This window comes from Triticum urartu, chromosome 3 (genome assembly GCF_003073215.2).
Source record: "Triticum urartu cultivar G1812 chromosome 3, Tu2.1, whole genome shotgun sequence".
Classification (NCBI taxonomy): Eukaryota; Viridiplantae; Streptophyta; class Magnoliopsida; order Poales; family Poaceae; genus Triticum; species Triticum urartu.
The window spans coordinates 628,689,845-628,701,932 of record NC_053024.1 but is presented as its reverse complement, the minus strand read 5'-3'; the positions used below and the strand labels follow the sequence as shown (position 1 = coordinate 628,701,932).

General features: G+C 45.9%; 2 protein-coding genes across 6 annotated transcripts; both read left to right on the top strand.

Moving 5' to 3' along the window:
• Window positions 1-306: 306 nt before the first annotated feature.
• Window positions 307-6,589, top strand: LOC125545454 (mitotic spindle checkpoint protein MAD1; the record flags this gene model as incomplete). 4 transcript variants are annotated; one of them, XR_007300037.1, is given in 15 exon segments in its annotated part: window positions 307-467; window positions 611-808; window positions 887-979; window positions 1,140-1,262; window positions 1,730-1,965; window positions 2,127-2,298; window positions 2,776-2,871; window positions 2,965-3,168; window positions 3,574-3,736; window positions 4,090-4,177; window positions 4,261-4,330; window positions 5,389-5,517; window positions 5,589-5,627; window positions 5,988-6,151; window positions 6,235-6,589. XR_007300037.1 is itself a non-coding variant. In XM_048709392.1 (15 exon segments), coding segments are annotated over 14 exon segments (1,862 nt in total), but the record flags the coding sequence as incomplete, so codon positions are not given.
• Window positions 6,590-6,932: 343 nt separating this feature from the next.
• LOC125545455 (probable beta-1,3-galactosyltransferase 8) lies at window positions 6,933-9,125 on the top strand. 2 transcript variants are annotated; one of them, XM_048709395.1, is made up of 8 exons: window positions 6,933-7,089; window positions 7,184-7,449; window positions 7,529-7,713; window positions 7,798-8,043; window positions 8,135-8,222; window positions 8,321-8,446; window positions 8,531-8,640; window positions 8,716-9,125. In XM_048709395.1, the coding sequence occupies exons 1-8, from the start codon at window positions 7,084-7,086 to the stop codon at window positions 8,877-8,879; spliced, it is 1,191 nt and encodes a 396-aa protein (XP_048565352.1). In that variant the 5' UTR covers window positions 6,933-7,083; the 3' UTR covers window positions 8,880-9,125. The 2 variants fall into 2 exon arrangements, with proteins under 2 accessions (XP_048565352.1, XP_048565353.1); XM_048709396.1 differs by having other exon boundaries at window positions 8,731-9,123.
• The last annotated feature ends 2,963 nt before the right edge of the window (window positions 9,126-12,088 follow it).

Here is a 12,088-nt window from a genome sequence, read left to right as displayed (position 1 = left end):
TTATGAATACAGTTCATTCATTAAACTGTTAGGTAATTATATCTGTTGTGGAAGCAGGGAATAAGTGTTTGAAATATGCATGGACGTGTAGGCCAAATAATATACTATACTCCAAGTTACAGTATATCATAGTAATAAGTTAACATTTGTTGGGAATAGGAACTCCATTCTAGGAAGAACATGTAGGTTCTGCTTAATGCTTGAAGCTATCTGAGGCTAGAATTTGGATGTTAGTATTATCCTGTTGCAAGCCATTTGATGCATTTACTTACAAACAGATAAACTTACTTGCTCTTAATACTTCAGAGGATGAAAGGACTACATATCATGATAAACTGAACTATGTCGAACAAGAACTAGCAGCAACAAAAGGGCGGGAGACTGCATTGCAAGAACGGTTATTGAAGGAGCTGGGCGAGTATCAGGAGCGATACCGACAGCAAGTCAGGAAGATAGGGGAACTTGAGGTATACATTTTTTCCCCTTTGGCACATGAATTCCATCGCATCGCTGTTGTGACAAGCTAGTCACACAGTCACATTTTTGTGTGCCTTATCATATCCATGTTTATTAATTGACATAACTAATCATAGGCTTGCTGGTGCTGCAGGTTAAACTCAATAAAGAGATTGATTCTCGAATTAGCGCCGAATCATCTTCAGCATCTGCACAGGAGTCGGTCAAGGAGTTGGAACGGGCTATGCAGCGGTCATCTGAAAATTCAGAAAGGGAGAAGAAAGCCCTTCAGAAGGAACTTTCATATATGCAAGATGACTCAAAACTATCTATCTCTAAACTTAATGCTGAGGTTTGTATTATTAAATTCTTGTGAACATTGATTCTTCACTGCATGTTGGCTTATCTATCTGAACATGCCTGGGCGTAGCTTGAAAGAATGAGCCTCAGGGCGCAAAACTCTGAGAAGGAAGCAAAGATGTTAAATGAGCAGTTGGAGGACTTGAAAAAGCAATTAAATGAGGTAAAGTAATGTGATTCACATGATCATCGCTGATCAATATGTCCCACTCCTTTTTTCCTGCCGTGAGAGCCCTCATCAGATGCTCAAACTTGTGCTCATTGGTTTTGGTTTTACATCTTGGTACAGCAGATACAATGATTAACATTATGTTCTTTGTCAGTGTCTTCGCGAAAAGAACGAAACCGAGCTCAGACTACTGGATTCTGCTCCTTTGTCTGTTCAGCGTAATCCAACAGATGATCAGAAGTTAATAAAACTTTTGCAAGAGGAGCTCCGGAACTATGTGAGCATTTAGCCTTGATGATGATAGCTGATGTTATGTGAATATTTGATGGCATGCTTGTTTCATTTACTCCTTGATAAGGAAAGCCAATTTTATGACTGTCAGAATTATGTAAACATCAGTGTTGCACATTGCTGTAAGCTTACAACATGCTTAGCATTAAGCACTGATCTAGGAGAGCGTTTTGTTGCCCTATGTGTGGCTCTCTGAACTGCCATAGTAGAAATAAAAAAGTTGAAGCTATGTAGGAAGCTCTAATCTTAAAACAAGTGTGTTTGAATGAATGAATGGCTTCTTTTATGGGTGGCTGTACACCCTAAAGCATTTTGGTAGTGCATTTTGTACCCTTCAATTTTAGACATATCTGAGTTTTTTTTCCTGTTATTATACAGCTTTTCAATAATAACCTGCCATGTAAAATTCTAGAATAAGAAAGTGCTGTATCTATATGATTTCTGTATATCCAGGAAAAAGAAGTGCACGAAGCTAGAAGATTAAAATCTTCCCACACAAATGTTGAGCTGCTAAGTGAAAAGCTGTTGGAGGAGCAGAGTCGAAGGAAACGAGCCGAAACAGAACTATCTAAGCTGCAAGAAATTGAAGCTAAAGCACAGAAGTTGGAGCTGGAATTAGCATCATGTACATCATTACTTGGCAACATACCTGATGTGTCTTCTTACAGCAACATTGCAGATTTGCAAAGGTATGAGTCCATCATCACTTTACCAAAGAAAAATTCTGCTATAACTCATCGTTATTAAACATTATTCAGAGTACTATCCTTTCCTATGATCATAAACAAAACTGCGCGACTAGTAGATTTGATAAATTCAAGATTTATATTGTTATTTGAACTGTTGACAGGCAAGCATTGACAGACTTGAATAAATTGGGTGAAGTAACATCACGGTTGAAAGAATTGGAGGTTACGTTGGAATTTGCTGAGATCAGCAAGCAACGTGCAGAAGGTGAAGCTACCCTTGCCAAAGAGAGAGCTGAAAGTGCTAGCAGGGAGGTCAAGCGGCTTGAACTTCTGGTATTGTCTGCTGTCCCCTGCTACAACTGCGGCCTAGGTTCCCATTTTTTCCGTGTTTGCAATGTATACCATAAATACACTTGTAGTCCCATACTCCCATTGAACTTATGCTGTGTAAGCTATCTTATTAAGAGATACTCCCTCCTTTCCGCTTTATAGGTCCTGCACATATCTCTAGGTTGTCAATTTTACTACTGTAATGTGAGTTGTATATCACAAAAGTTATACCATTTGAAAATATAACATTTGAACTTTATGATGGTATATATTTTATAATAGATAAATCCTATTATATTGGTTAAATTATCGATCTAGGGATACACATAGGCATTACAAACTGGAAAGAGGTAGTACTCGCAGTTATGAATCTTCTATAATTATACATTCTGTATTACATTGAGTGATCATCCATTTATATGTCAATAATTCACATTGGCATGCTTTACTTTCCCTTTATGACTTATTTCATTTGAACAGCTTACTGCAGTGAGTGAAGAAAGAGATAGATTACGAAAAGATCATAATATGTTATCTAACCAAAAAACTAGGGATGGAGATGACATGTCATCCAAGGTTAGCAGGTTCTGTATTCTTAACATTGGTGGTATGTGCCGTTACAACTTTCTTAATTTTAATTTATAATGCCTCTTCTGGGAAACAATGCAGAAAATGGAGTCAGATCTATCTCAAATGGAAAAGGTAGTAAGAGAACTAGAGACCACTCTACACGAGCAGAGAGAACTAATTAGTCAACAACATGCGGAGCTCAATCTAATGAATGAGAAATTGAGCATTGAAGCAAGAAAAGCAAAATCATTGGAGCGAGAGGGAGATCAACTGCGCTCTCAGGTGGCATTACTCGAGTCTAAGGTATGTACTAAGGATCAATGTTTACAGAATACGATCAATGTTTAATAGCCAGTGGCCAATCTAGCTTCTCTCGTTAGCAGGCCTGGGCTACTCTGGCTGTGGGAGCTTGATCATATGCTGCCTGCAAATAAAACACGAGTGTAGAATTGTTATCTAATTTTGAATTTCAATGAGGCAGCGGTGAATGTTATGCTGAATGACTGTTGTGTTCATATCTGTTATAGTTTGTTATAGTACAGTGCTGTGCAGCCGAAGTTTTAACTAGGCATGTCATCTTCCTTCAACAACAGAGCTAGTTGCGGGTGCAACTATGAATTATGCTATGAAGTGTACTAATTTAACCTATAGTTATTTGCTTTGTGTATTATGCATCAACGCCATGAAAATTCTTGTCATATTTGACAGCTGGGTCATGGGGATTACTCTGCCTCAAGCACAAAAGTACTTCGTATGGTGAATACTCTTGCAATGGATAGTGAAGCAAAGCAGACAATAGAAGCACTGCAAGCTGAGTTAAAGAAAACAAAAGAGAGGCTGCAGGCAATCGAAGAACTAAAAGGGCAAGCTGGTAAGTGATCTTATGAATTCTTTTTACTACTACAATCTCCACGTGTTGTTTGAGTGTTTGATTTTCTCTTTTGCTTACCAATTTTTCAATTCAAAATTTCATGTGAGAATAATATCCACTGAGTAGCATGCAATAGTTAGTTTCGGTTTTTTCCTTAGTAAATTTGTCATTGTACAATTTCTGATAGCTTGCTCTTTGGTGTAGTTGCATTTCTATCAAAAATAGACATCTGCATTTTCTGCCGAATAACTTGTTTGTCAATATATCATGTGCTCCGTATGTTCAAGCTCTGAGAGACCTTGTCTGGTTTTGCTTTGAATGCATTTATGCTGGAATATTTATTTTACTTGCAGATGCTGGAACTGTAGTAGATGCAAATGTTGCTGAAAAGCTAGCACAGCTTAAAAATCAAGTTGCCACACTAGAGAAACGTGAAGAAAGGTAGTCTACTTTATTAATTTATATCTGTATAAGCTTCTGTATACTGATTTGTTGGAGAGGACCTTACACCTGCCTGGAAACAGGTACAAGGCAGTGTTTCTGGAGAGGATCTCAGTCTTCCGAAAGGCTTGCTGCTCGCTTTTTGGTTACCAGGTGTGATGCGTTCAACTCTATTAATTTTTCTGTTAGCTGTCTGAATTTCAAGAAGCAATGCGTACTTGTGCAGTAGCCTTAGAGCTTTATTTTAGCAGCCGAGACATCTTACTGTTCAAGCTACTTTTAGTAGCAGTATTTTCGCTTGTACTGTTCGGCTGTTCCCAAATCAAGTCAACTGTTCTCCAGTTGTGAGCTTCTCTTGATAGACTAGCAGTTTTTTGACAAAGGAAGCTGCATATCTGGCTTTTGAGAGTTAAGCTTAAAAGAGTCATGCATTGAGATAAGGAAAATAAGTCCAGCTGGCATCCCCCAATTATCTGGGGAGTAACTTCCACCCCTAATTTCAAAGCGGTTTAAAAATTGTATGCCAAATTTCAGGCAGTACAGTTAGGCAGCTTCCTGATCCTGCAATCTCTTGCATCATGGGTATAGGACGAGCATTCAGTACTGAGTTATCTCCTCATCTGTCCATATATCTGATTCATGTCAATACCAATTGGTAAAACGGAAAATCCATTGCAACCTAAAATCCAAAAAACTTCACATGAACCGGGAGCAATTTCTAGAGCCGTTTGGAAGTGTCAGTTCAGGCCATGTGCAAGGGGGCTGAGGCAGTGGAGTCCAGAGGAGCTCCAGCAAGCCGAGCTTGGTTTGGCCTGGGCGTCTGTCAGAGCTGTTACACTGAGAGGGTATCTTGGTGAGGTAGCAGCCCAGGGTTGACTGGCCGAAGGCTGGTGATAGAAACACCACCTTGATAGCAAGGAGGTGGAAAAGAACTTTGTATTGGGAAAGACGTGCTTTGATGAACGAAGAGGAGTTGGATACAGGAGTGGATGTTTGGTGGGTTTAGAAATGGAAGGGGAAGGTGTCGGATTGATGGGTTCAGTTATTTTGCACATTTTGAATTATCAAGCCATGTAATATCATATGCCAACTACGCTATTATGCCACAATTCTCATTATTTTCCGTTCGTCCAATTTTATCTTGTTACTTGGTTCTAAGTTCTAACTATTCTCAGCTGTTAAACATCATTTTTCTTATTTTGTGTTTTTAGATAGTGATGAATGATGAGCAGCAGCCAAATGGGATTCATGTAACACGATTTACTCTGCAATCAGTATATGCCCAAACTGATGATGAAAAACTCGAGTTTCTCTATGAATCAGGAAGCACCAATATAGTGGTAGGTTTATTACATTGTTGAAATGTTCTTTTGTATAGTTTAACGGAACATTTATTTGATCTCAAATACAGGTCAATGGCTACACTTCTCAACACGAGATTGCTCAGCAGGTATTCAACTTATCCATTACACTGAAGCGTTTCCTTTTCTGGAATGTTCTACAAATAACCTGTAGTGCTGTTACAGTTTATAAGAGTGTGTAAGAGGCTTAACAGATTTAGTCCAGTTGGTGTATTTAGATCTCGAGCGTTCTTAAATTGTGCACCAAAGTATGTTGTGTGATACAAATTACTGTGTAATAAACTAATCTAGGTATTAGATAGAAAGTATCCAGTCATACAGTTACGGGTACGGTGAAGTTAAAACTCCTGCAAGTATAATTAAGTAAAGGAAAGTCTCGAATTGTTTTTAGTTTGGTATTGAACCAGAGTTTGATTTACTGATTTTGATGATCTAACCATACTTTTCAGGTTGATATTTTCATAAGAAAGATGAATTCCATCCCAGCCTTCACTGCTAACCTGACAATGGAATCCTTCAACAAGAGAAGTATATGTTGAGGGCCAAAATGAGTGAGAAATCATATTCCTCTATTATGCTTGTAGGTATGCTTCGATCTAAAGAATGTTTGTAGGTACGATGCTTTACCCGTAGATGGAAAAGAATATCCCCTTGCAGAAACTCAAAAGCTTACGTATTATCTTTGCATTCTCTCAGCATACCCGTCAAATTGCAATGTATTGGCGGTTAACAGAAGTGTGCGCACGAATCCTATCAGATCATCTTTTTGGGGGAGGGATTACTTGCAGTCGTATGTTGAAGGATTCATTCAAATTCCAGCAGATGAAGAAGTTGAGTGGAAGGCTGGTGCTGGTGGTATGGTACTATCAGATGGATGCCATTTTGGTTCGAACAATGTAAATACGAGCGCATACAATGTAATCCCTGTGAGTTTGGTGAACTAGCAACTTGATAACATCACATCTTTTGTGTGGGGAAAAAAAGCATCAAATGTACCGTGCAGTTTTTTTTTTACCTATGACAACGCAGGGCAGTCGGTAAATTCAGTGAATCGCTATGCATTGAGCTAGTTTTATCCGTGGCATGCTACGATTATCCTTTGTAATTCTTTGCTCTATTGAAAGCATGGTTATTATCCTTTCAATAAAAAAAGCATGGTTATCCTCACGTGAAACATACCACGACTCAGCCATGCCTATCACCATAAGCCGGCAGCCGTAGCGTAAACCCGTGTTTCCTGGCCAAGAACTCCACAGCCACGGCACAGTTTGAAATGCAACATAGGCGTGGCGTTCTTACCACGAACTGGGTGAGCCAGCCGGCCTCGTTCTCACACTGTCGGCATGAGGCGCGTCACGCAAACTGAACCCCCTCGCGGTGCATCCGCAGGTGCCCGGGGCCAGGGGCGGGCAGATAACCGGCGCTTTTCATAACGCGAGACTGCACTGCACACAAATAAATCACCTCGTTCAACAGGTGCCCAAGCCACTCGTTTCCATCCTTCTGGAGTTTCGAGTAGCCAGCCTGCTAGCTGCTTCTGGCGCAATGATGGTGCGTGCCCGGCCGTGCGATCGGTCCTATTCTAGCTAGTTGCTGAGTTAATGCTGGTTCCGTGTGGCGAAACTGATCATTGTGGGTGTCGCAGGCGCAGCCGCAGCTGGAGAAGAAGGTGCCCCCGCGGGCGAGGCCGCCGCTGACGGGGAAGTCCGTGGCCGCGCTCTGCGTCGCCAGCTTCGCCGTCGGCCTGCTGCTCAGCGGCTGGATGCCGCTCCTGTCGGCGCCGATCAGCACGGTGGACAAGACCTCTGCTCCCGGCTGCGACGACAGCCGCGTGAGCAAGGGGTTAGCCGGGGAGAGGCATGACCCCAAGGGTATCATGAGCGAGGTGTCCAGGACGCACCATGTCATCCGGTAAGCATACGCGCCGTCCACCATGCTTACAGCACTTGTGCACTCATTGCACGTTTCTGATGGATCCGCACCTCCCCAGGTCGCTGGACAAGACGGTGTCTTCTCTGGAGATGGAGCTGGCCGTGGAGCGCGCCCGGAGCGGCGTCGCCGGCGCGGCGGGCTCGTCCAAGGCCCTTCAGAAGGCCTTCGTCGTGATCGGCATCAACACGGCCTTCAGCAGCAAGAAGCGCCGCGACTCCCTCCGCGAGACCTGGGTGCCCTCAGGTAGCATACATGCACGCACTTGGCGTTGGCACCGGTGCAATGCAGCAACGAATTACACCATGTTTAAATTGTTCATGGGTGCAGGGGAGAAGCTGAGGAGGCTGGAGAAGGAGAAGGGGATCGTGGTGCGGTTCGTGATCGGCCGGAGCGGGGCGGCGGACCGCGCCCTGGACGCGGAGGAGGCGGAGCACAAGGACTTCCTCCGGCTGGACCACGTGGAGGGCTACCACGAGCTGTCCTCCAAGACCAGGATCTACTTCGCCACCGCCGTCGCCACCTGGGACGCCGACTTCTACGTCAAGGTCGACGACGACGTCCACCTCAACCTCGGTACGTCCTACGCTACGCACACGTGCATGCAGCCTTGTGTTGCTTAACATTTCTGCCAATTTTTGACCGTTTCTGCTCTTTAATTTGGCAGGGATGCTGGCAACTAGGCTGGCCAAGTACAGGGCGCGGCCCAGGGTGTACGTCGGCTGCATGAAGTCCGGCCCTGTTCTGTCACAAAGGTACAATAATCCGAGCGAAATCACGTGCCAAAAACTCGGAACCCGATGAAAATTGCTGCTGAATTTGCTTCCATCCATCTTGTTCTTGTGGGTGGCAGAGGGGTGAAGTACCACGAGCCGGAGTACTGGAAGTTCGGGGACGTCGGGAACAAGTACTTCCGGCACGCCACCGGCCAGATCTACGCCGTCTCCAAGGACCTCGCCGCCTACATCTCCGTCAACCAGTAAGCCATCTTTTTTCCTTTTCTTTGGAAGGCAATCTGTGAGACATTCTGACGATGTTTGCATCTGCGATCGACTGTTTTCAGGCCGATCCTGCACAGGTTCGCGAACGAGGACGTCTCCGTGGGCGCGTGGCTGATCGGGCTGGAGGTGGAGCACGTCGACGACCGGAGCATGTGCTGCGCCACGCCACCAGGTCCGTACGCCGAGCCACGAGCATGTCGTTCTCTCTTCGCCCATGCGATGCGAGCTTGCCTGACCGGAACAACAGCCGTGCGTTTTGCAGACTGCGAGTGGAAGAAGCGGGCCGGGAACGTGTGCGTGGCGTCCTTCGACTGGTCCTGCAGCGGGGTCTGCAGGTCCGTGGACAGGATGAAGCTCATCCACGACGCCTGCGGCGAAGACCAGGCGGCCCTCTGGGGCGTCGCCACCTGATCTGGAGTAGTGGTCGGAGTAGCGCATCGGCCGGCCGGCCGCGCTGTTTAATGTAGCTATAGCTTGATTTGGAATCCGATCACTTTGATCCAATGCTATTTCTTCTTCCAAAAGTGAGGGATAACTCGACCTCTGCATGAAACGATGCACATAACCATTCTATCATACTCAAGTGACTCAACTTTATACTAGATTTAGTACAAAGTTAAGTCACTTATTTTAGAACGAAAAAAATATTATTCAACAGACCCGATAAAACAAATACATGATCCATTCAAAATCATCTTCCTGACAACCACAATCACCACATCTACACATTTTATGATGTGCCCTGATATCGTATCAAAACACATCATCTAATCTGTTGGCCTCACCAAGCCTCCTGCTGGCACCAACAGGGAAACGACACTCTAGAATCAGCCGCCCCTATCTTCCACCATCTCACCTTCAGGAGCGACCAACACATTCATCTTACCAGGCCATTTTGTCGTCGACGCCACCACGATGTCAGACAACGCCATCACTTGCGCGCGTCCATCAACACACGTCGTCACTGTTGCAATAGATGCAACACCGCTCCTCCTCTTGTCCCCTCCAATCAGCACCTGCTACAAGACGATGCCTCCAAGAGGGAGAACTGCCCCGAAGGCCTCGTCATCGTACGATCAGGGAGATCGAGATCTAGGGTTTCCCATGGAGCAGCCGGAACCAGGTGACGATGAATGTAAATGACGATGCCTTCAACAAGGAAACACGCCCAAGACTCGAGCGTTGCCTACCATGACTGAGGTCGACACGGATTTCATCGGCATTCACGCCACCCCAAACCAGCAGCTGCCTGGATCCACGGTGTGAGCCATGCCGTGACGATGCATGCAGCCGCCGGATTGCCGGTGGGGAACCAACATCCCTCGTCGACCCCTCATCGCGCCACACGGCTGTCCACGTGAAGAACCAACGACAAATCTGGGTGGGATCCAGATCCACAGCCACCATCGCGCCAACCATTGCCAGAGAGCCTGCGGGTTCCCGCCGGCCATGGAGCGACTCCGACGCCGCCCTGGCTTCTGCATGCGCGCTCCCTGATGGCCCCGCCCCAGCCGCTTGATGACCCACAAGTATAGGGGATCTATCATAGTCCTTTCGATAAGTAAGAGTGTCGAACCCAACGAGGAGCAGAAGGAAATGATAAGCGGTTTTCAGTAAGGTATTCTCTACAAGCACTGAAATTATAGGTAATAGATAGTTTTGTGATAAGATAATTTGTAACGAGCAACAAGTAACAAAAGTAAATAAAGTGCAGCAAGGTGGCCCAATCCTTTTTGTAGTAAAGGACAAGTCTGGACAAACTCTTATATAGAAGAAAGCGCTCCCGAGGACACATGGGAATTATCGTCAAGCTAGTTTTCATCACGTTCATATGATTCGCGTTCGGTACTTTGATAATTTGATATGTGGGTGGACCGGTGCTTGGGTGCTGTCCTTACTTGGACAAGCATCCCACTTATGATTAACCCCCATTGCAAGCATCCGCAACTACAACAGAAGTATTAAGGTAGACCTAACCATAGCATGAAACATATAGATCCAAATCAGCCCCTTACGAAGCAACACATAAACTAGGGTTTAAGCTTTTGTCACTCTAGCAACCCATCATCTACTTATTACTTTCCAATGCCTCCCTCTAGGCCCAAACAATGGTGAAGTGTCATGTAGTCGACGTTCACATGACACCACTAGAGGGATGACAACATACATCTCATCAAAATATCGAACGAATACCAAATTCACATGACTACTAATAGCAAGAGTTCTCCCATGTCCTCAGGAACAAACGTAACTACTCACAAAGCATATTCATGTTCATAATCAGAGGGGTATTAATATGCATAATGGATTTGAACATATGATCTTCCACCAAGTAAACCAACTAGTATCAACTACAAGGAGTAATCAACACTACTAGCAACCCACACTACAAAAAAAGACACATCCGTGACATTTTGGGCCGAACGAATTTTTTTTCTGTCATACATATGACACTTCTATGACGATAATTGTGACAAAACCCGGTATCATCATAGATGTGGTGGGCTCCTACTTCTATGACAAAAAATCATGACAGAAAATGGGCTTTTCGTCCTGGGCGGGCCGGAGACGCAGCTGCATGACATTCTTTGGGCCGTCCATGATGGAAAAAATCGTGGTAGAAGCGAGGGGGACGAAAATTTCGGGGAGTTCCCGGTTACAGTGGGAGGTCGGGGCCGAGTGATGCGCGTTTCTCTCGTACACATACGCGCGTGTGTGTGAGGCGTTGGCTCTAACTGAACCCGAGCGAGGCGTTGGGCTCTAACTGAACCCGAGCGATTGCACTGCAGGCTACGCGTCACTGAACCCGAGCGATCGATCGATGGCTGTTAACCGAACCCGATCGAGCGATTCCTTGGCTACTGCTGCTAATTGAAGCCGATCGATGCTGCCTCTGCATGAACAGTGAGCGTTGCGGGGGGGGGGGGGGGGGGGGGGGGGGGGGGGGGGGGGGTGAACAGTTCCCGATGGGGGTGGATGAACAGGACCCCGTGGTGTTGCCTCTGGATGAACAGGACCCCGATCGATCGAGTCGGTTTGGGCTGGATGAACATGACCCCGTGGAGGGCTGGATGAACAGGACCACCCCATGGAGGGCAACATGAACAGTAGACGGTGGAGGGGTGGTTGAACAGTAGCCGGTGGAGTAGCGCGCGATGGAGGCTGGATGAACAGGAGCCCGTGGAGGCTGGAGGAGGTCGACGGTGGATGAACAGTAGCTCGTGGAGGCTGGAGGGGGTCGACGGTGGAGATGAACAGTATCCCGTGGAGTCCCGTTTTGCGGTACGCCACACCACTCTCGATGAACAGGACCCCCGTTTCGACCGTAGCGCTCCAACACAAGTCCGTTTCCTCTGTTTTGCGGTACGCCACACCCCTCCCGATCAACAGGCCCCCCGTTTCGACCGTAGGAGGTCCGTTTCCTCCATTTTGCGGTACGCCACACCCCTCCCGATCAACAGGACCCCCGTTTCGACCGTAGGAGGTCTGTTTCCTCTGTTTTGCGGTACGCCAGGCCTCGTTTCCATCGCCTCTTCCGTCCAAGCCCTCCTGATGAACACGACCACGAATTCCGTTCCGACCCATGAACACGACGACGACGCTGTTTCTCCGTTCCGACC